Below are 21,225 nucleotides of genomic sequence, written 5' to 3' on the forward strand. Positions count from 1 at the left end.
ATTTCTTAGAAAACTGTAAAATGCATTTAAAATTTGTGTTTTGAGAGAACATAGTTTTAAACAAGTGTTTTAATGAGTAAATGTACAGTCCAATATCTATTTAGAATAGAATAACAGAGTTGGAAGGGACCTTGGAGGTTTTCTAGTCCAACCCCATGCTCAGGCAGGAAACACTATACCATTTCAGACAAATGTTTGTCCAATCTCTTCTTAAAAACTTCCAGTGTTGGAGAATTCAGAACTTCTGGAGGCAAGTTGTTCCACTTATTAATTGTTTTAACTGTCAGGAAATTTCTTCTTAGTTCTAGGTTTAATCTCTCCTTGATTAGTTTCCACCCATTGCTTCTTGTCAGGTACTTTGGAGAATAGTTTGATTCCCTCTTCTTTGTGGCAGCCTCTGAGATATTGGAACGCTGCTATCATGTCAACCCTAGTCCTTCTTTTCATTAAACTAGACATATCTAATTCCAGCAACTGTTCTTTATATGTTTTAGCCTAGTCCCTAATTATCTTTATTGCTCTTCTCTGCACTCTTTCTAGAGTCTCAACATCTTTTTTACATCATGGTGACCAAAACTAGATGCAGTATTCCAAGTGTGGCCTTACCAAGGCATTATAAAATAGTATTAACACTTCACGTGATCTTGACTCTATCCCTCTGTTAATGCAGCCTATATTTAGATGTATATTGGAGATGAACACTGTTTTAATATAAAAAATAGAATTGTCTATTGAGTAAATACATGGCTTGGAGATAGACTGATGTCTCAATCATCTGTGCCTTTCTTTTAAAAAAAAAGGAAATAGCCCCTTAATGGGATAGAGATAAAATACAATTAAGACAAGTTACTCCCATTTCATCTGGGAAATAGCCAATCTTCATTAGGAAATAAGATCTGAAACTATCTATCACCTACCATTTGTCTGTATGCCTGCCTGCCTGCCTATCTATCATCTATCTGTCTGCCTGCATGCCTATTTATAATCTATCTCAAGTAGACTAGCAGATTCAGAGGATTGCAGTCTCCCAAAGAAAACTGTCATGACAATGCCACCAACAATGGCACATTGAAAATGGCATAGGAACACATTCCTAATGGTAGGATCTTTGACCATTACCATTTAAGGACTAGATTCAGAATTGTACGATAAAGGGATTCCTAATGACCTTAAGTAAAGATGCATTAGTAAACTAAGTGGAAAGACTTCACCTACTTTACCTTCCACTTTTGTCCCCTATCAATGTTTATTCATAAATAAAAGAAATATTGCTGGCTTCTTAACTTCCTTATCTAAGCGATTTGACTGTCACATACATCAGGCCAGTTACACCCATTTTCCAAAGCTTCCAATGACTGAACTTTCACCATAGATCCACGTAAATTATTCCAATTCTTCTAAAGTCCAGCGTAAGTAGTTTTTATGAACTAATGTGTTGAAACCTGCCTTAAAGTTTCTTAGAAATTGTCTTATTACCCCTTTCTATTTTCTCCTCTTAATTTCATGGTTTTTAAAAGATTTTTTTCCATTTTTTCTTTTGATCTTATTTCATTTCTCAAGGTTCTGAGAAACAAAAAATGGAAATCAACAAGAAAATAATATGATTAACATTTAGCTCTGCTGTTTATTTGTTTGTTTGTTTGCTTGTTTATTTATTTATTTAGCCACCTGACTCCATTCTTAATTCTGTGTGGCAGAAAAAAAAACATTAGAACTAGACTAATACAAATATTATACCAAAAATACTCTGGAAAAGAAATACCAACAAGAGCCGTGGTGGCGCAGTGATTAGAATGCAGTACTGCAGGCTACTTCTGCTGACTGCCAGCTGCCTGCAATCTGGCATTTCGAATCTCAGCAGGATCAAAGTTAACTCAGCCTTCCATCCTTCAGAAGTCGGTAACATGAGGACCCAGATTGTTGGGGGCAATATGCTGACTGTGTAAACCACTTAGAGAAGGTTGTAAAGCTCTGTGAAGCTGTATACAAGTTTAAATGCTAAATGCTAACATTGTCAAAACAAAGAAGGGGTCCCTCAAGTCCTCTAACTCAAGGCTGTGGGAAGAGCCAGATTTTAAGGACTCATTTAAATAGGAGATGGCACATGAATATTTGAGAAGATATTGTTCCAGAGGGCAGGTACTGCAATAAAAAGCTGTACTTCTTGGACTTCCTGTGGCACCGCGAACGCCGATGGCAGCTCCTTTTGGAGCTCCAGCCCCGAGATTTCGTTAGCCGCTAGAACAGCGAAAAACAGCTGTCTAGCGGCTCAAAACTCTCCCCCGGGGGAAAAGGGGGAGAGAAGAGCAGAAGGGTTTGGGTAGAGCTCCCCTAGATCCCCAGGCTTTCTTTTTTTTAAGCAGGTTGCAGGGTGAGAGCTCCCTGGAAGCCCTTCAGTGCTCCGGATTCAGGACGTATCTGCCTCAGGCAGAACGGGGCGTCGCGACCACACCAGCAGCAAAAGATTAAAAATTTAAAGATTTCTTCTTTGAGATTTAAAGACACTTTAAATCTGGATGCTGGCAGAGCAGAATCAGTAGAGCAGAACATGCAAGTATAAAAGCTTTAACTCCAGCGCTGAAGAAAGTGAAACTTATCAGTGAAAGTGCTTGTTAACGCCTGCAACATTGTTAAAGGTATTGGATTATATAGAGAAGAAAAAGAAAAAGATTTAAAATGGAAGTGGAATGGAAAAGACTATGGTATGGACCTTTTGTTAAAGTGTGTGGAAAATAATTGGACTTACTGATCCGATAGCTGAATAAATATAAAGTTAAAACTGAAATATGGCTGCCATTAAGGAAGGAGGATATGAGTCAGCACATTCACAAGTTCTGATTGTAAAGGTTTTACAAAAACTTTTAAATGATTTTACTTCTGATATACTGGATTCAGCTAAAAGGATTATTCAAGATTGTAAATTGGAGTATTACAATGATTTGCTAGCTGGAAAAGAGGAAGAAATCAAGCAGGCTAATGTGATTTTGGAGGACAAAGAAGAGGCTGACAGGATTAAGATGGAGTTTAGCACACTGCAAACAGAGGTTTTGGTGGAGGCTTCCACACAATTAACTGGAAAGAATCAAGGAGATTTATCACTGCAGATTGAAAAGTATTTTGACAATTTTTGGCTTTACAGACAGAGTCAATACTTAAAGAATGAAGTGACTGATTATAAAGTAGGAAGAGCAGAGATGGGGGCTCCAAAGTGAGAGAAATAATTTTGAAAGGAGAACAAATTTCTAAGACACATCAACTACAAATCCAATTTCAGAAATTTTTGAAAATAAAAGCAGGGGGACGAGCAATACCAAAGAAGAAAGTGTTAATGAAGAAGAAGGACTGGAAAAAATACAGAAAGAAAGGAGGAATGTGAGGTTAACTTTCTGAAGGGATATTTGGAAGGCTATTGACATCTTAAAATGTTTAACTAAAAATGGGTAGCTCTTTAAGAGTTACTGTGGTATTAAAAGGGTCAATTAAAAATTTAAGGGGTAGCTTTTTGAAAGTTTTGGAATCTATGTAATACTTTTAGGGTTATCTTTGAACAATGCTTTATTGAAACAAAAGGTTTAATTAAAGTTGGATAGCTTTTTGAAATGTATTGCAGTTTTAAAGTGGTTAACCTAAAACTTAATGGATGGGTTTTTTTTCCCCAAAAGTCTGGAAATTTAGATAAAGAATGTCTTACTGAAACATGAGGAAGTATTAAGATATTTTTAAATGTTTAATTTAAGATTATAGAATTTTTAAAAGGCATATATAATTAAATGTTTATGTTTGATGTTACTGAATATTGAAGAATTTTAAAAGGAGAGTTAAAGAGTGGGAGGGATTTTTGAATTTAATAGTAAGTTAGTATATGTTAGCTCAGGTTTGTTAAATGTTATATCCTGTTTTTGCCCTGGGAAGTCGGGGGGGGAGTTGAGGGGAGGGGGGGTTGAGGGGTGCTGGGGATAAAATTGTTTTATGATTTTTAATAAAATAAAAAGAAAGGCAAACGTATTAATAGAGAAGTAAGAAGAAGAAGATATAAAAGATGTATTAGATGATACATTCAATGATTGATTATGTATTGTTTGTATGTTTGATTATAAAAATAAAAAACTTTTGTATTATAAAAAAAAAAGCCGTACTTCTTGAGTTCCATGAGATGACATTGTTTAATACATGGGACTTGGAGCATGACAATTCTACCCTACATTATAGGCAGAATGTACCACAGGAGCATGAAAAATCAAGAATACAAATAAAATAGTATTTGCGTTTGCAGAAATTGCCAGATTTTTTTTTGCTGAAAAGAATGAACTGGTGAATAACTAAATTTGGAAGAGGACGCTTTAACCACAACACAAGAGACGCTAAGGCACGTTTTATAACTGTTCCATGCACTTGAAGTTTTTTTTCATTTCATCCCCCATCAACATTTATAATAAGTTTAAGTTAACTTCTGTACCAGTTTTAAAGTAGTGTTTTCCCCTTTAAATGAGCAATATCCCATGTGTAAACCCACTCATCACAGAGCACAATCAAATTTCTACAAATTACAATGAAGTATTTTCTTGCCTAGATGGGCGTGAAGTAAACTTGGAAAGTGCAATAGGAACTGCCTGCTATCTTTTATTGGTAAGTTTACTAAGGGAGGGTTTCTTTGAACATTTTGAATCTTTTTTCTCTGTGGTTTTTTTTTTTTTTGCCTATGGAACTAGCTGCTAATTATTTATGAGCTCTTTTCACACCTTTGGCATGTAAAAGCTTTTCTGACTTCCATTGGTGGCTTTCTCAGGTGATTCATTGGAGATGGGAACAGCCTGGTACCTCTTGGCAAATATGGACTATTGCAGGCACGCCCTTCTTCTCAGGTCCAGGACATATTCCTCAGATAATATTCTTCTCCTCCTCCACTCATGGAGAAAGAGGAAGAGCTGGGCCAGCTGCTACTTCAGTTGTACCTGGACTTTCCATACCACAGCATATGAAGCAGCTCTTTAATAGTCTAAGAACCTGGCCATTAAAGCAGGAAAACAGCTCCCAGTTTACCATACATTTTTTCCAATTTACCAAATAGTTGAGTGAACATTTAGCAGGTCTGAGAGACTTGACTCTCTGGCTTTAATGAGCACCTCTACAGTGTGACAGATCTCCTCTTTTGATGTAAATTGTAAAGCAGGGGAGAAGGGTTTGCTGTCTTTCAAAACTTGATATCTCCCCAAACAGGTATCACTGTCCTGACTGGCAGATTATTTCATTCTAGCAGGTGGCATTCAGAACACAGGCAATAAAACCAGAAAGTTTCACCATTCATTTTACTCAATACACTCTGCATATTAGGAATTCAGACAGCTGTCAACCCTGAAGCCATTTTGGAGCATCTTCAGGGCTGCCACAGCAGGGCTGGCTGGAGCTGTGGAAACGGGATGGGGAAAGTAGTACAGTGGTCTAAAGCACCCTGTTATTAAGACCAGCTGCCTGCAATTACTGTAGGTTCGAATCTCGCCAGGCTCAAGGTTGACTCAGTCTTCCATCCTTTCTAAGGTAGGTAAATTGAGGACCCAGTTGTCGGGGCAATAAGCTGACTTTGTATAAATATACAAAAGGATGAAGGCTATTGCTTAGCACATTGTAAGCCGCCCTGAGTCTCCGGAGAAGGGCGACATATAAATTATTTTTTTAAAAAAAATAGAGATAGCTGGAGACTTGTAGCCAAATAAAATTCTTTCTCCTGGGAACCAAGAACATTCTCACCAGGTGCTGGGGAGGCATGTTCTGATACCATCTGAACTTTGGACTGTGACCGAATTGGACCATGTGATAGACCTGTGAACTGGGGGAAAGAACTTTGACTTTTAACTTGGGTGGGGAAAAGCGCGGGACTTTCAGTTGGGTTTTCACCAGATGTGTCAATATGACATGTCTAATAAATCTGGACTTTGAGGGGCACCTTGGCCTTGGAGTTTTGATTGTGTTGGGTCTGTTACTTGGAACCCTAACAACAGCATTATTCAGCTACAAGCCAAAAAAGAAGCAATGCTTAAAGATACAGATTGGCAATAATGACCACAAATTTGCTGCAAGTAACATTTTCCACCAAGCTGAAGATGGTGGACAGCACTTTAGTTCATAATGGGGAAAGACCTAGTCCCCTGCATAAAACAGATAATGGAGATAAGATGCCACTGCTTGATATATAATCATTGTAAATCCCCAATGAAAGTACATTTTGGTTCCTCTTTTAACACAATACTTAGCAAAGGCACGCAAATACAATCTCCCACTCTCTTCAATGTTAAACTAACAGAAACAAATAAAAAGATCAATAATTAAAATTTAATGAGAATGTGTATGTGTATGTGCCTTCTAGCTAGTCTTGACTCCTGGATAAATACAGGTAGTCCTCAACTTACAACCACAATTGAGCCCAATATTTCTGTTGCTAAGTGAGATATTTGTTAAGTGAGTTTTGCCCCATTTTACAACCTTTTTTGCCACAGTTGCTAATTGAATCACCCCAGTTGTTAAGTTAGTAACACAGTTGTAAGTGAATCTGGCTTTCCCATTGACTGCTTGTCAGAAGGCCTCAAAAGATGATCTCATAACCCCAAGACAATGCAACCATCATAAATATGTTACCAAGTGTCTACGTTTTGCTCACATGAACATGGGGAACAGTCATAAATCACTGTCATAAGTTTTTTCAGCACTTTTGTAACTTCAAAGAGTCACTAAATGAACTATTGTAAGTCAAGGACTACCTGTAGAAGGGATGAAATCCAACTTCTTCTCTCCAGATAATAACTTTACATTTTCCCTTCAGCTTTTTTTAAGTGTAGACTTCAGTGCCTAGAATTCCTCAGCCAGCATGTTTTAAGATATGTGGACAGCATGGCAGATGGGGAAATCTGAGAAAAGCAGTTCATGCCTCTTAAAGTTGCTGAGTTTGAAAAATACTGCCCTAGAGTGTGTGAGAGAGGGAAGTGAGTGGTCTTTGGTGCTCTCTGAACTTGCTTGTTTTCTTGCAGATGTTTCATTACCCTAACTAGGTAACATCATCCGTTCTAGCAAGGAGTGCTCAGAGAGAGAAGTGAAAATAACAAGCAGACTAGCAAGATCCTGTTACTATAGCCTATGTCAATAAAGTATAGTTCTACTCTTCCTGCAAGTCAGTTTCGTGGTCTGGCCTGCCTTATAGGATTGGCAATCAATCTCAAGAAAACTGTGGCAGCGGTCAGAAAGGAAAGCAAAGAAAGGGAGTGTTTTAACAATAGCAATAGCGCTTAGACTTCTATACCGCTCCATAGTTCTTTACAGAACTCTCTAAGAAGTTTGCAGAGTGAGCATATTGCCCCCAACAATCTGGGTCTTCATTTTACCAACCTTGGAAGGATGGAGGGCTAAGTCAACCATGAGCCAGTCAAGATCAAACTCCTGGCAGTAGGCAGAGTCAGCCTGCAATACTGTATTCTAAATCATGATTTAAACTATTGCATCCAAAGGCAGTTTTTCAATAGAACAGGAACTCCCTGATTTTTACTAATCCCTCTTTACCCACTGCAGTTTTTCTGGGAATTAAAGGTTTTTATGGAACACTGTAGATGTTGTAGCAAGCAGGAACTAATGTTATAAAGAATGGCAAAACTATTATGGATACAAACAACAGAATTTAACATTGTCAAGTGGATTAAATATTTATTTTTATTTATTGTTTTATTTATTATTAAATGTATTTGCCATCCATCTTACCTTGGGGCTAATTTGGGCATCTTACAATAGCAGAACGTAAAATTATGAAAAATGTAAACATAGCAATAGTAAGACAATGAAAACAAAATGAATAATGAAAGTACAGCAATATGAATTGAAAAATGGTTGGAGAAGAAATAGGATGCACAAAGGGGGAGGAGATGGGGATCAGCTATTAATCTAATATCCACCTCTAGTGTGGTACTGCCCCATTGGGTCCCTCCCCAGGCCACTTGGCAGAGCCAGGTTTTCGGGCTCTTATGAAAGAATAGGAGGGTGGGGGCAGATCTCACCAAGGGATGAGGTTAGGGTTTAAACTAAAGTAAACATAGTTCAGAAGTAGCTTAAGGTCATTCAAGAGATGGATCTGGTATTTTCTTTTCTTTTTTTTTCTATTTTGGCATCTGGAGGATTATTTTTTTTAAAGGTAACTCCTCATCACATTTTAGTAGAGGGGTTGATAAGGATGAGAGCCGAAAAAAAGGACTTTGTGCAAGATGCAGGCCACAATTTCTCTACTGGCTGAGATTTAAGCTTAGTAATATTTCAGGGTTCCCTTCACCTTCCCCATTTACCTATGATTTTGTGAAATGGAATTATTTTGTAAACAGAAATGTTCCAGCCAAAAATGTTTTAAAAGCAATGCTTTTTAAATATTTTCTAAGATCTGGGAGAAATTTATATTAATTACCATATTAACTCATTTTTGTTCATTTTTCCTATATACAGTAAATAAGAACGCAAACTCTTATGAGCATTAGATTGGTAATACTGTATCAGTGTGGGTTAATCATGGCACTGTTCAATAATTCACAAATTTGCATCCTCATGCAAATGTACTTTGCCCAATTTACCTTACTTCTACTTACTGCCTATTACTTTACATCCACTAAGATGGATTCATTACTTCGGAAGATTCGGAAGATTCACTACTTCTACTCCTAGGGAGGTTATGTGAAAATTAAGGTTGGAATTAGGCAGCAATTCAAGGCAAACTTTATTTAAATAGAGATATGAGTATAAACTTTAACCTTCCTATTGACATTTTCCTTAGTTTGTCCTGAGGGAGAGGCCTCATTACACAAATTATGGTGGAAGGCTGAAGAGACAAATACTGTATAGTGAAATAATCATAAAGAAATACTGATCTTATCTGGACTTTGGACTGAAGCACAAAGGCTGATTAAATGTCTCTTTTATTGCCAAGCCATAGGACGGGATAAAATAGTAATAGTGCCAATTTCCCCATAACTGTTATCAAAAAAGGCGGAGTTCAGCTGTGTCAACCCTCTTTTTTACACCCAAATAAAAAGGTCCAAAACTGCTCTATGAAGCATTTTCTCCTGCAAGAGTGCTTGATATATTTTGTTCTTTAGACACATATATACATACTACCAATGGCTCGATCTGGCAGTGTCAATTTTAAAAATGTCTTTTTCGAAAGTAGCGGATCATCTGTTCCTAGTTCCATCTATAGAACATCATCCATTAAGAAAACCCGAACACCTAGTGTCTATGGAGGAGCAGGTGGCTCCGGCACCAGAATTTCATTTGGCAGTAACTACAGCAATACCCCTGGCAGTAATTTGCTACGCAGCACTTCCATAAATGAACTGCTGCTTACTAGCAATGAAAAAACTACCATGCAGAATCTGAATGACCGTTTGGCTGCGTACCTGGAAAAGGTACACTCCTTAGAAACATCAAACTCTGTTTTTGAAAAGCAGATTCGGGAATGGTATGAAAAGACTTCCCCTATTGCTAAGCAAGACTATAATGCCTTCTTTAAAGTAATCAAAGAACTTCAAGATAAGGTAAGATTCTCTTTCGTTTCTTAACAGTTTACTGCATGGGGCAGTTAAGAGTAGACAATTGTTTGTCTATTGTTTCTAAAGGCAAGTTATGTTGAAGCCTGATCAAGGATATGTCACGGTTATGTCATTAATCATTGTCTTCTAACAATAATATTACCGACTATTTATGAAGGCATTATAACTGACTTTCTGTAATTGAATATCATAGGGCTGTCAGATGCCTACCAATTGTGCAGTAAAAAGAAGAAAAAGGGGATAGAGGCTCTGACACACTAACTGTTGTATGTCTAGTTATCCTAGGGCTAATCTAGTCCTGGCAAGTATCAAACTTTTCATTTTCTAACTATCTGGCATTATGGCCATCTCACAGTCTTTCCAAAGATGGTGAACTATGGATAGGTAGGTGCGAGTATTCACCAGACTGGCAACCATTCTACTCTGGGTTGCTATATATCAACCTTGAAATGTAGCCATTTTGCATGCTTGCTTGCTTTGTCACCCATCCAGACATTATTTCCAGGCTATTAGATTTTTTTTCAGTATTACCTTTTCAGCAAACGGCAATTAAAAAGAATTTGCCGTGCCAACCAATCAGCAGGTTGGCAAGAAGATTCTTGCAGAGATGCTGTAATTTTTTTTTTTCAATGGGAAAATATTGACATGGAAAAAAAATGAGATTATTAGCAATAATTGAAATATATTAGGATAACAAAAAATAATGCCAGGAACTCAGAGTAAGTGGAACTTGTTTATTCAACAGGAAATAATAGATATTCCATTATAATAAAGTAAAAGTAGTATTATAATGCTAGTTACTAGCTGCAATTAAACTCTTCAAGAGATTTTTTTTATTTAAAACATTTATATAGCCATCCATCTTTCAGCTAACTCTGCGTGGCTCCCAATCAAATAAAAAGATAAAATCATTTAAAAACTATAAAATGCAACCAGCTAAAAAATTAAAAACAACTAAAACCTGGCACCAATCCATGCTAATGTGCCATTAACTAATCTCCCAATGCTTGGAGGTAAAGCCAAATCTTTAAAGCTTAAAAGATTGGGGGTCTGTTAAACTTTAGGTAGCAAGATGTTTGACAAGGCAGGGGCTGCCATGGAAAAGCCACATTTTATAATTCCTGTTAGATGACATTTTTGCGGGGTAGAGGGAAGCACTCAAGTGTTTGCCAATGCTCACAATGTTACAGAACAAGAAAAACATCCTTGATCAAGGATGGCATCACATGATAATATAGCACTATTTTAAATGCTGTGAGGAAGCAATTTTTATTTCACTACTTCAACATTTCTAAATATATGTGGCCACATAGCTAAGTCAACATCCAGAGTGAGAAATGTTGGAAACCTAGATATCATTCCAGAAACTCATACAGATTATATGCATAATACATGCATATAATCCTGCATGTATTAATTTCAGAGCAAATACTATATATATTATTATCTACCATAATTGTTGTATTATTATAGTACTCCTATGACATCAAGGGACGCGGTGGCTTAGTGGGTAAGGCGCTGAGCTTGTCTATCGAAAGTTCGGCAGTTCAGCAGTTCGAATCCCTAGTGCCCCGTAACAGGGTGAGCTCCCATTTCTTGTCCCAGCTTCTGCCAATCTTGCAGTTCAAAAACATATAAAAAATGCAAGTAGAAAAATAGGGACCACCTTTGGTGGGAAGGTAACAATGTTCCGTGCGCTTTTGGCATTTAGTCATGCCGGCCACATGACCACGGAGACGTCTTTGGACAGTGCTGGATCTTCGGCTTTGAAACGGAGATGAGTACCGCCCCCTAGAGTTGGGAACAACTAGCACATATGTGAGAGGGGAACACTTACCTTTACCTATGACACTTGTTCCTCTCGTTTTTCTTTCCATATATCCAATTGTTTTGAAAGTCCAAAAGTTGATCAGAAATGCCTTATGTGTGAGATTTTTAATTAATTCATCACACCTCTCTTGTAACCATTCTGCAGCTATTCGAATCTCTTTCATGATATTATATTCAAATCATTATCATTTTAGCCATTATCTATCCACTGCAGGATGAAGGCTTCTTCAGCATGTTTCCAAGCAAAACAGTCCTGAGCTTTCTTTTGCCAATTGGTCCTGTAATACTTGCTGATATCATTGATCCATCTTGTTTTAGGTCTCTTTCATGGATGCTTCTTATTAAGGGGGATGCATTCTATGACTGCCTTGGTCCACCCGCCATTGGTTCTTCTTGCTATGTGACCAGCCAATTTCAATTTTCAAATCCTTTACTCTCTTGATGATATTGTATATTATTGTTTGTTTTCTAATCTATGTGCAGGTTTTTCTATCTTATCTTATAATGCCAAGCATGTATCTTTCCTTGGCTCTTTGCACCACTCGTAGCTTTTGTATCAATTGTGACATTAATGCAGGTAGCACACCAGTGGTAGGTTGCCCCCAGTTCAGACCAGTTCGCAAGAACCGGTAGTAAAACCAGCAGGAGGCGCTGCCCAACGCCCCAGATGTCCTAAGGTAAGTAGAACCCACCCCTGCAGCACACTGATAGAAAACTTTTCTCTTCAGGCATAGGAGAAGATTGTTCTTGAAAATTATGCTTAGCTTGCCAAATGCCTGCCAACCACATTTAACACGCCATTCAATTTCTTTTATTGTATTATCTTCCATTGAAGATAATGTCTCTGTCTCATCCTTAGACTTTTTATCTTTTTGTTAGATTCCCCTACTTTATATAAATATTTTATAATATGGATTACAAACTGCTTTGAGATTTAACAGTACGCAAATACTTATGCTTGTGACCGATGGATGGATGTTCGATTCCCAGAAATGGTCCATGACATTTTACTAACAGAAGGATGGCTAGATGGGGAATAACAAGTGCTGCATAATATTAGAAATTCCCCAATTCCTGGTTTACAGCAATGGTGCAATGTACACATTAGACATTTTAATCACAGTGGAATGGTTTGTATATAGGAGGGCATCCAAATTATAAGACAATTTAAGAAATATTTTTCATTGATCATAAAATATGTGGGTACTACCAAAAGCTTTGTTTCAATGATGACTTTTATTTTACATAAAAGTCTTATTTTATTTTACTTATTTTACACACAGTATGGGATATTATATTGGGCTTTAGGACCACTGAAAGATGAGAATGAAGTAGTTGACTTCATACAAATGCTGGCCAAGCTTTTATTTTAGATGCTGCAGTTCTCAGGGTCTGTCCTAAATTTAAGTACTATTTAGCATTTACCACCGGCAACAAATAGTGCTAGCTTTGTGTCTCTTAAGCTAAACTAGTGCCTTCAAGTGCAGTGGAAAATATGTTCCATCACCAATGTATATGGAATTAGCAGTCAAATAATAGTTCGTCATCATGGGAAAGACTGAGGGCAAAAGAAGAAAGGAACGTCAGAGAATGAGGTGGCTGGATGGAGTCACTGAAGCAGTAGGCATGAGCTTAAATTGACTCCAGAGGATGGTAAAGGACAGGAAGGCCTGGAGGAATGTTGTCCATGGGGTCATGATGGGTCGGACATGACTTCTCAACTAATAACAACAACAATAGTTCATCTGCGAGAGAATGATATTTAAGGACATTTCCACATGTGAGTGTTCAAATAGTCAAACTGAAAAGGAAGCTGCTGCCTTTTAGATAAAACTTGAAAGTGGTTTTCTTGAATATTTACAGTATTCAAGGTCTTTTTAAAGTATTTAACTTCTAGTTAATGATTCTAAGGACTCAAACCAAAAGAATAATGCTTTGCTTTTTTGTTATATTTTATTCTTTCTCAGATTACCAAAGCCCGAATAGATAACACCAGGATCATATTGCAAATTGACAATTCCAAGTTGGCTGCTGATGATTTCAGAGTAAAGTATGTATTCTAAAAAATAAAAACTATAGAAAGCAATCAACATCTTCAGCAAGATTTAATTATCAAATATTTTCATAAAGGCATGGAAGCTATACTTAAAATAAAAAACTTTAAACAGTGTACCACTGAAAGCAGTGTTGAAATTCAAAATTTTTTACTACCGGTTCTGTGGTGGGTGTGGTGTGGCTTGGTGGGCGTGGTAGGGGAAAGATACTGCAAAATCTCCATTCCTTCTCCACTCCTGGGGGAAGGATATTGCAAAATCTCCATTCCCACCCCACTCTGGGTCCAGCCAGAGGTAGTATTTGCTGGTTCTCCAAACTACTCAAAATTTCCACTACCGGTTCTCCAAACTATTCAAAATTACTGCTACTGGTTCTCCAGAACCTGTCAGAACCTGCTGGATTTCACCCCTGACTGAAAGAATAATGAATTTTAATCATAGTAAACTATGCTGATATTCCAGCACTATTTTCTTCTCAACCCAACAACAATCAGTGAGCTTTAATGTGCATAATCTGCTGAACATCACTGCCAATCTTGTTAGTAGGATAATGGGATGATCAATAGGAAAAAAAGATGATCCTGATCTTATTGGTCATTTTGTGCTACCATGAGCAATATCTATTCCATTTAGTGTTTACCACTCTTTTTTTCCCCTCTGTATCTGGTAGTGTGCCAAACATGCCGTAAAGCTGGAGCATAATTTTAGAGAGAACTTCTCCTACTTTATGAGGCAGCTCTTCCCCCAGATCCTCAGCTGTCCAGCAGGCTTCTACTAACAGCCTGTGCTCAAAATAAGGTTTCCAAACAGCTGGTCCATAGGCTCCAGAAAATAGCAGGTTTGAAAGAGCCAGGCTTTCCCAATTTCCCACAAACTGCAGTAACTAAGTGGAGCATGGGTAGAGAAGGGTTTTGACAGATGGTTACACTTACAGGTTTAGCCATCTGTTGAAATTACCTTTCAATCACAGTAGGAATAGAGTCAATAGGTGATGTCCTGCTAGCTGGTAATATTTATAAGTTAAAAGGCAACAAATATTGTTTAAAATGTATCTGAAATGAACTGAAGAGTTGATGTGGTTAAAGAATAATCTAAAGAAAACACATTACAACAGGTTTGACCAATACTGCCTTTCAACAGACTACATCTAGATATTTCCAAGGGAGTAGTCCACGGTTAATATATATAGATATATAAATATATGGATATACTTGAGAGTTGTTGGGCTGGGTTTTTTTTTTTTTTCTTGTATCCTGCTCAAAATAGCTTTGGGAAAGAACCTACAAAACATTCAAAACTGAATTCACACTGGGATCAAGCTATATTGCAACAGATTAATTACACCATAAACAGAATATGTAGAAGGTTGATCAACAACATCAAAATGGCAGGTGTGAGTAGGTGATTCTTGTTAAAAGGAATAGGGATTTAACCACCCAGTCACACCCACCATTTTAATGTTATTGACTGCTGTTGCTGCTGAAACCCATGACCAAAACTTAGTAACAATTCCAACAATGTATTTTGTGACATCTTAATACTTACAAAAGGATTACAAGTCTTGTAAAAGAGTTTCTCTTTAGAAAGTGGCAATTGTTTGGGAGGATCTACTCCAAAAACATCGGAAAGCAGAATTTGAAACCAAATTATTATTAAGAAGCCAGTCATATGTAAAAATAAAGTGGAACTGGTAGAGAAATTAATTATTTTGCAATAATCCTGACTTGTTATACATTTTTTCTAAAAATAAATAGGTATGAAACTGAGTTGAGCTTGCGACTAAATGTGGAAAATGACATCATGGGATTACAGGGACTAATTGATGAGCTCACACTAGTTAGGACTGATTTGGAGCACCAAATTGAAAGTCTGAAAGAAGAACTGGCTTACCTCAAGAAACAGCATGAGGAGGTAAGGACACATCACCAATTGAATCAAAGGCTTTTGAATGTTCCTCCTATAGTTTGTTATTCAAGGTATTGATCTACAGAAGCTATAGATGTTTTTGTTTTGACGCACATGGTAGAACTAAGCCAGGAAAACACACACACAAAGAGAGAGAGAACTATGAAGAGAATCACTGTAGAACATCATTCTATGCATGAGGACTTTCAGATCTGACTGCAGACATTTAGATAACTAAATCAAAATGACAGCAGAAGGATATAAATACTCTTGACTCTTTGCTATGAGCTAGTTATTGTCTGCACTTTTGTAGCCCACATTAGTTTAATATATTAGGCTATAAAGTCCAGTGAATGAAGAAGTCAATTAGAATATATGGCCTAGTGAATGAAGAAGGGTTATAGAACTGATAGCTTTTTATAGGCCACAGACAGATAAAAACTACTGGGGAAAAAAACAGTAGTTAGCCATCAAAAGTTATATTGTCTCCCAATAATGGGTTACTGACAGAGATTCACTAGGCCATATAGTCTACAGTGGGTGACCTTTGGTATTCCTCAGCTAGATCTTCATGGACTAATGGACTAACTCTAGATTTCAAAGCCTTGCCTCATGGTTCTTTTCATGATTCTTTATCCTGGACTGGTCATCTCTTCAAATAAAGCATATAAAGGACTGAAAGGATTGCTCTCTATAAATTAGGATACTTTATAACAGGGGTCAACTTCCTTGTGTTTCTGAGATGTCTTCAATTTTCATCTTTCCAGCTAGCATGAGCAATGACCCGTGATGGAGACGTTAAAGTTCCTAGAAATCAACAGGTTCTGTAATTTGCTTTAGATGTGAAATTCAATTACATTGCCTCTAATTCTTCTTCATAATTTCTTTTAAACTGGCTATTGAGAATTAGAAAGAATCTAAGATCTATTTCAATCCCAGTTTCTTTAGGAATGCTGTGTGATGGCTGGATAGCTACTTGGCTAATAGGCCAAATTTATAGCTCAAAATACTTTAATGAAATATAGAAACTGATAAGAATACATTTTTTGAATTGATCACAGATTTAATTAATAATTTTTGTAAACAATTATAGGAAACAGCAAGATTACGTGGACAGCTGAGTGGGGATGTTTCTGTGGAGCTAGATGCTGCTCCAGGCATTGATTTGGGCCAAGTGATGGAAAACATGCGCCAGCAATATGAAATCCTGGCTGAAAAGAACCGTCAAGAAGCTAAGAATCAATTTGATAAACTGGTGATGCTTGTTATTATATTTAATACTTTGCAAACTACAGAAACTTTATTAAGGTTTTGTTTGTGTTTCTTCCTGCAACTCATCTGTAAAACAAGCCATTAATTGTTCACAAACTGGAAATTCAAGCTAAATTTCCCTGAAGACTTACTAAGCACATTAGAAAAAATGCAGGCCAGCTTCTTTATTTGGATCAACACATTTGAAATTCAAACACCTTTTTAAAAATTTATATATAATTTTTCTTCAGATTTAAGGAATGAGTGGAAGAGAAAAAGTATGCCTGTGGTCATAGTATTTGTTTGTATCCATAGATACATTTTATGTTGAGCTTAGAATGACGATGTTGGAAGTAAAGGCATTTGAAATACTGAGTTTTGTGAATTCTGAAACAAATCAACCTGATCTAATTCTAAAATAGCCCTTTTCAGTACTTATAATAGCAATTGCACTTAAACTTATATACCGCTTCAGAGTGCTTTTACAGCCCTCTCCAAGTGGTTTACAGAGTCAGCATATTGCCCCCAACAATCTGGATCCTCATTTTACCCACCTCTGAAGAATGGAAGGCTGAGTCAACCTTGAGCCTGGTAAAATTCAATCTGCCAAATTACAGGCAGCCAGCAACCAGCAGAAGTAGCCTGCAGTACTAAATTCTAACCACTGCGCCACCATGGCTCCTCAAGTAGTAATAGCACCTGCAGTATTTATTACTTTTGTATTCCCTTAACCAGTGGTGCGGTTCAGCCAGTTTGCACCACTTCGGGAGAACCGGTTGTTAACTTTCTGAGCAGTTTGGCAAACTGGTTGTTGGAAGAAATCATTAGGGCAGAGAACAGGTTGTTAAATTACTTGAATCCACCACTGCCCTTAACTGTGCAGATATTAACAAGATACACTTAGGATGTATCAGAAGCATCTTTCTATATCAAGTGAAATATTTTAAATTTCTAATTAATCCTGTTAAACCTGTATCCTGTATTACAGCATTATTTGCCTTGTATTCACTGGATTTTTTTTAAAATACACTTCAGATTGAACAATTGAATGTAGAAGTCACCACAACTACCCATCAACTTGAAACACACAGAAGTGAGATTACAGACCGGAGGAATACACTCCAAAGTCTGGAGATTGAACTCCAATCTCAATTGAGCTGGGTAAAGTCTGATAATTAAAGTACATAAGGTTGCTGATCTTTTTGTTGATGATTACTTCTGTATTTAATGCAATGTGTAATCTTAAAAAATATTCTCCACAGTGGCAATTTTTGGAAAGCATAGAACTATAAATTATGTGCTCCTTGTATTTAAAATGTATTTGATTCATTAGGTAATAATGTAGGGCCCACCATTGATTGCTAAAGTTTCCTAAAATGGTAGATTCATCAATATTGATTTCATTTGAAATTAGTTGGTAAAATGGCAAGCAAAACTGTTATTATTCAGAAATAGTTTCAGAGAAACCGTGATTATATACTAAATAATATGTGATAATGATAGGAAGAGAGAAGGGCAATAAAGAAGTATGAAATATAAATAAATAAATGAACAAATAAATAAATTCAACCAGGTTTAGCTATATACTGATTTTAGTAAGATTTTTAAAAAGCCTATGAGACTGAGGTAATGCTTCTTGTATTGATAAAAAAAAAAGAGTCCCCCACTTTTATAACTTTTATCAAAACTAATAGCATTGTTAAATCTATCATGATCACGAACAGTTGCTGAGCAAGTAGGGAGAAGCAAATTCTTATGAAATTGACACCCTTCAGTCTGGAAGCCAAATTTTACCTAGTGCCAGAACCTGTCCAACTATACATCTGTTATATTCCTCTAGAAAACTGAAAGAGAGAATGCAGTGGCAGAAATTGAAACTCATTACAGAACTATATTGACTCAAATTCAAATGGCCATTGGAAACATTGAGGCCCAACTGATGCAGCTGCGGAGTGACATGGAGCAACAGAGTCTGGAATACAGCATCCTCTTGGACATTAAAGTCAAGCTAGAAGTAGAGATTGATACTTATCGCCGTCTCCTGGAAGGGGAGAGTTGGAGGTAAATAATTCAGACTAGAGAAACTTAGTTGGGAAAGTTAGCAGAAAGCTACTACTTAGGGAAAAGATTCTATAAACAAAATGGGTAAAACTGGTTTCTAACAAGATGCTCCAAAGATGTTTAAGATGGCCAGTCACAAAGCAATATACAATTTGCTAGAAAATGATGCTAGGTAATTTTTTGGGAGTCACAATTTTCTGGTCATGGGAGAAACTCATATAGCTCATCTCAAAGCAATATCATATATTTTGATTTGTTCAATAATATTTGTTTTGTCCAAAGTCCTAGGCCAGTGTTTCTCAACTGTGGAATTCTGAGAGTTGAAGTCCACGTATCAAGTTGCCAAGGTTGAGAAACTGTCCTGGGCAAATGGAAATGAAGAATTAGGACTTAGCAAACACTATGACATTTAATTCCTCTAAATGGCCATTGCTGAATTGATGCCCACTTGAGCTGTGCTTTAGGCATTCTGGGAGCTGTGAACAGCACCAGGTTTGTAAAGGCCTTAAAACAAAACTAGGAGACTGACAATATGCATTGTTTTTTTAAACAGAATGATTGCTTCAGATTTGGAGACAAACAAAGAAGCTGAAAAAGGTAAGGGTATGTTCCCAGCCCTGCTTTCTTCAATGAAGGGTTCATCACATTTGTGTTTTTTCCATCGGAGGTACTATTTCACTGGAAAGAATAATACTCTTTTATGGTGTTCCTGATCTATGAAAAAATGTAGCATAAAGTTTAAAATAATATCATACTAAGAATAAAAATTAAGAAGCATCAATCTGTTTATGTGAGCAGCCAAATCATCTGAGCACTGAAGCGTGGGTGCATCAAAGTGACATTAGATTATTCTTCACTTGATAAGAAATGGAGCACACATAGCTTCCAGGGAGGCTATAGTATAAATATATGTGGAAAAAATGTTCTACAGCAGTGTTTCTCTACCTCAGTAACTTCAAAATATGTGTATGTCAGCTCCCAGAATTCCCAAATTGGGATGTTGGCTGGAGAATTCTGGGGGTTGAAGTCCATACATTTTAAAGTTGCTAAAGTTGAGAAACACTATTCTAGAGGTAGGATACTCAGGCTGATATTTATCTATCTAATTTATATAGCTTCCCATCTTGCAAACAAGTGTATCTCAAAACTAATCTTGGTATCTTCCTGGGGAAATAGGTATCTGAAGTAGAATAGCTTTTCCCCCCAGTTGTCTCCATTTAAAAAATTTGGGAAGGAAACAAAAGGGAGAGATAGAAGAAAATATTTGTAGCTCAGGGTTGAATGGGTTCAATATGGTTGAACAAGAACAGGGACAATTTACACTTCTGGAAGCCCTTAAAATCCATGCTCTTTTCATCCAGGATCCCTCTTTTGGCTCATCAACATTATATTCTGTAAGCCACCATTATATTCTGTGAGTCGCCATGGGCGAATAGGTGGCAATATAAAAGATAGATAGATAGATAGATAGATAGATAGATAGATAGATAGATAGATAGATAGACAGACAGACAGACAGACAGACAGACAGACAGACAGACAGACAGATAGATAAGGCTAATAGGCAGGGTTTTCCCTGTGGGCAAATGATCACATCAGGACCCAATCACCCTCTCCTTGGAACCCCTTTCTCCAAAGCTGCCCTTGCTCCCTTTGATTCTCTAGTTAGATTTTTATAGCTCTATATAAATTTAATAGGTTTATATTTATATCTGTATTTAGCCATGAAGCTTGTTGTTCCAGAGGCTCAGCTTTCATTTCCATTATATTCCAATCATAATATGATGTGACATTAAAAGAAATATTCCGAAGGACAAGTTTAAAAAAATCATACTACATTACTCATACCAGCACTGATATCATATTATTACTTGTTGAATGACTTAATTTTTCTATCCTTATTCCAGAAAAGAATAAAACTTTGAGGATCAAGACTGTGGTCGAAGAGATGGTGGATGGAAAAGTAGTATCCTCCCAAGTTAATGAGAGAGAAGAGAAGATTTAGAATCAGCCATGAAATAAATGGCATGTTATGTTCGTAATGACAAAAAGGAAGAAAAAATATTTCAAAAATTATCTTCCTGAAGAAAAAGAAAATTCTTTGCTGTCACTTTGAAATGATCATCTCCAATCAACTATTCTCCTAATTTCTACCATAAGTGGGGGGCAAAAAAGGTTAATTTAAAAAGAGAAATCTGCTCTAAAAGGATGATTTCAATCGTGTTAATTATACATACGGTAATTTCTTATTTTCTACTTTAATTAAAAGAACAGAAAGCTCTTTGTTTCTTCATTGATTGCATAATTGGGCACTTGTGTTAAAACCATTTGACTCACTGAATGATTTCCTCAATGTTTCCTTTGTGGCAAGGGATAGGCAGAAGTTTGGGTCCAGGGAACTGCCCCAGATAATGGGTAAACCCTCTCATTGTGCCCTTGAGCATGCCTAGCCCTGTCACACACAGCACTTAGCCATACATCCAATCCATGTCAATCCACACACATTGCTTCCTCTTGTAGTCATCTACACTCCTTTATTTTTAAAATTAAGTATG

At 36.9% G+C, this 21,225-nt stretch overlaps 1 protein-coding gene across 1 annotated transcript; it reads left to right on the forward strand.

Moving 5' to 3' along the window:
• The first annotated feature begins 8,119 nt into the window (after nt 1–8,119).
• Nucleotides 8,120–20,951, forward strand: LOC117664632 (keratin, type I cytoskeletal 20-like). Its single transcript, XM_034415745.3, has 8 exons — nt 8,120–9,554; nt 13,367–13,449; nt 15,208–15,364; nt 16,452–16,613; nt 17,645–17,770; nt 18,450–18,670; nt 19,224–19,267; nt 20,578–20,951. Exons 1-8 carry the CDS (start codon nt 9,138–9,140, stop codon nt 20,673–20,675), a joined length of 1,308 nt encoding a protein of 435 aa, XP_034271636.1. The 5' UTR covers nt 8,120–9,137; the 3' UTR covers nt 20,676–20,951.
• The last annotated feature ends 274 nt before the right edge of the window (nt 20,952–21,225 follow it).

This window comes from Pantherophis guttatus, chromosome 4 (assembly GCF_059756535.1).
Source record: "Pantherophis guttatus breed Tessera chromosome 4, ASM5975653v1, whole genome shotgun sequence".
In the NCBI taxonomy this organism is placed as follows: domain Eukaryota; kingdom Metazoa; phylum Chordata; class Lepidosauria; order Squamata; family Colubridae; genus Pantherophis; species Pantherophis guttatus.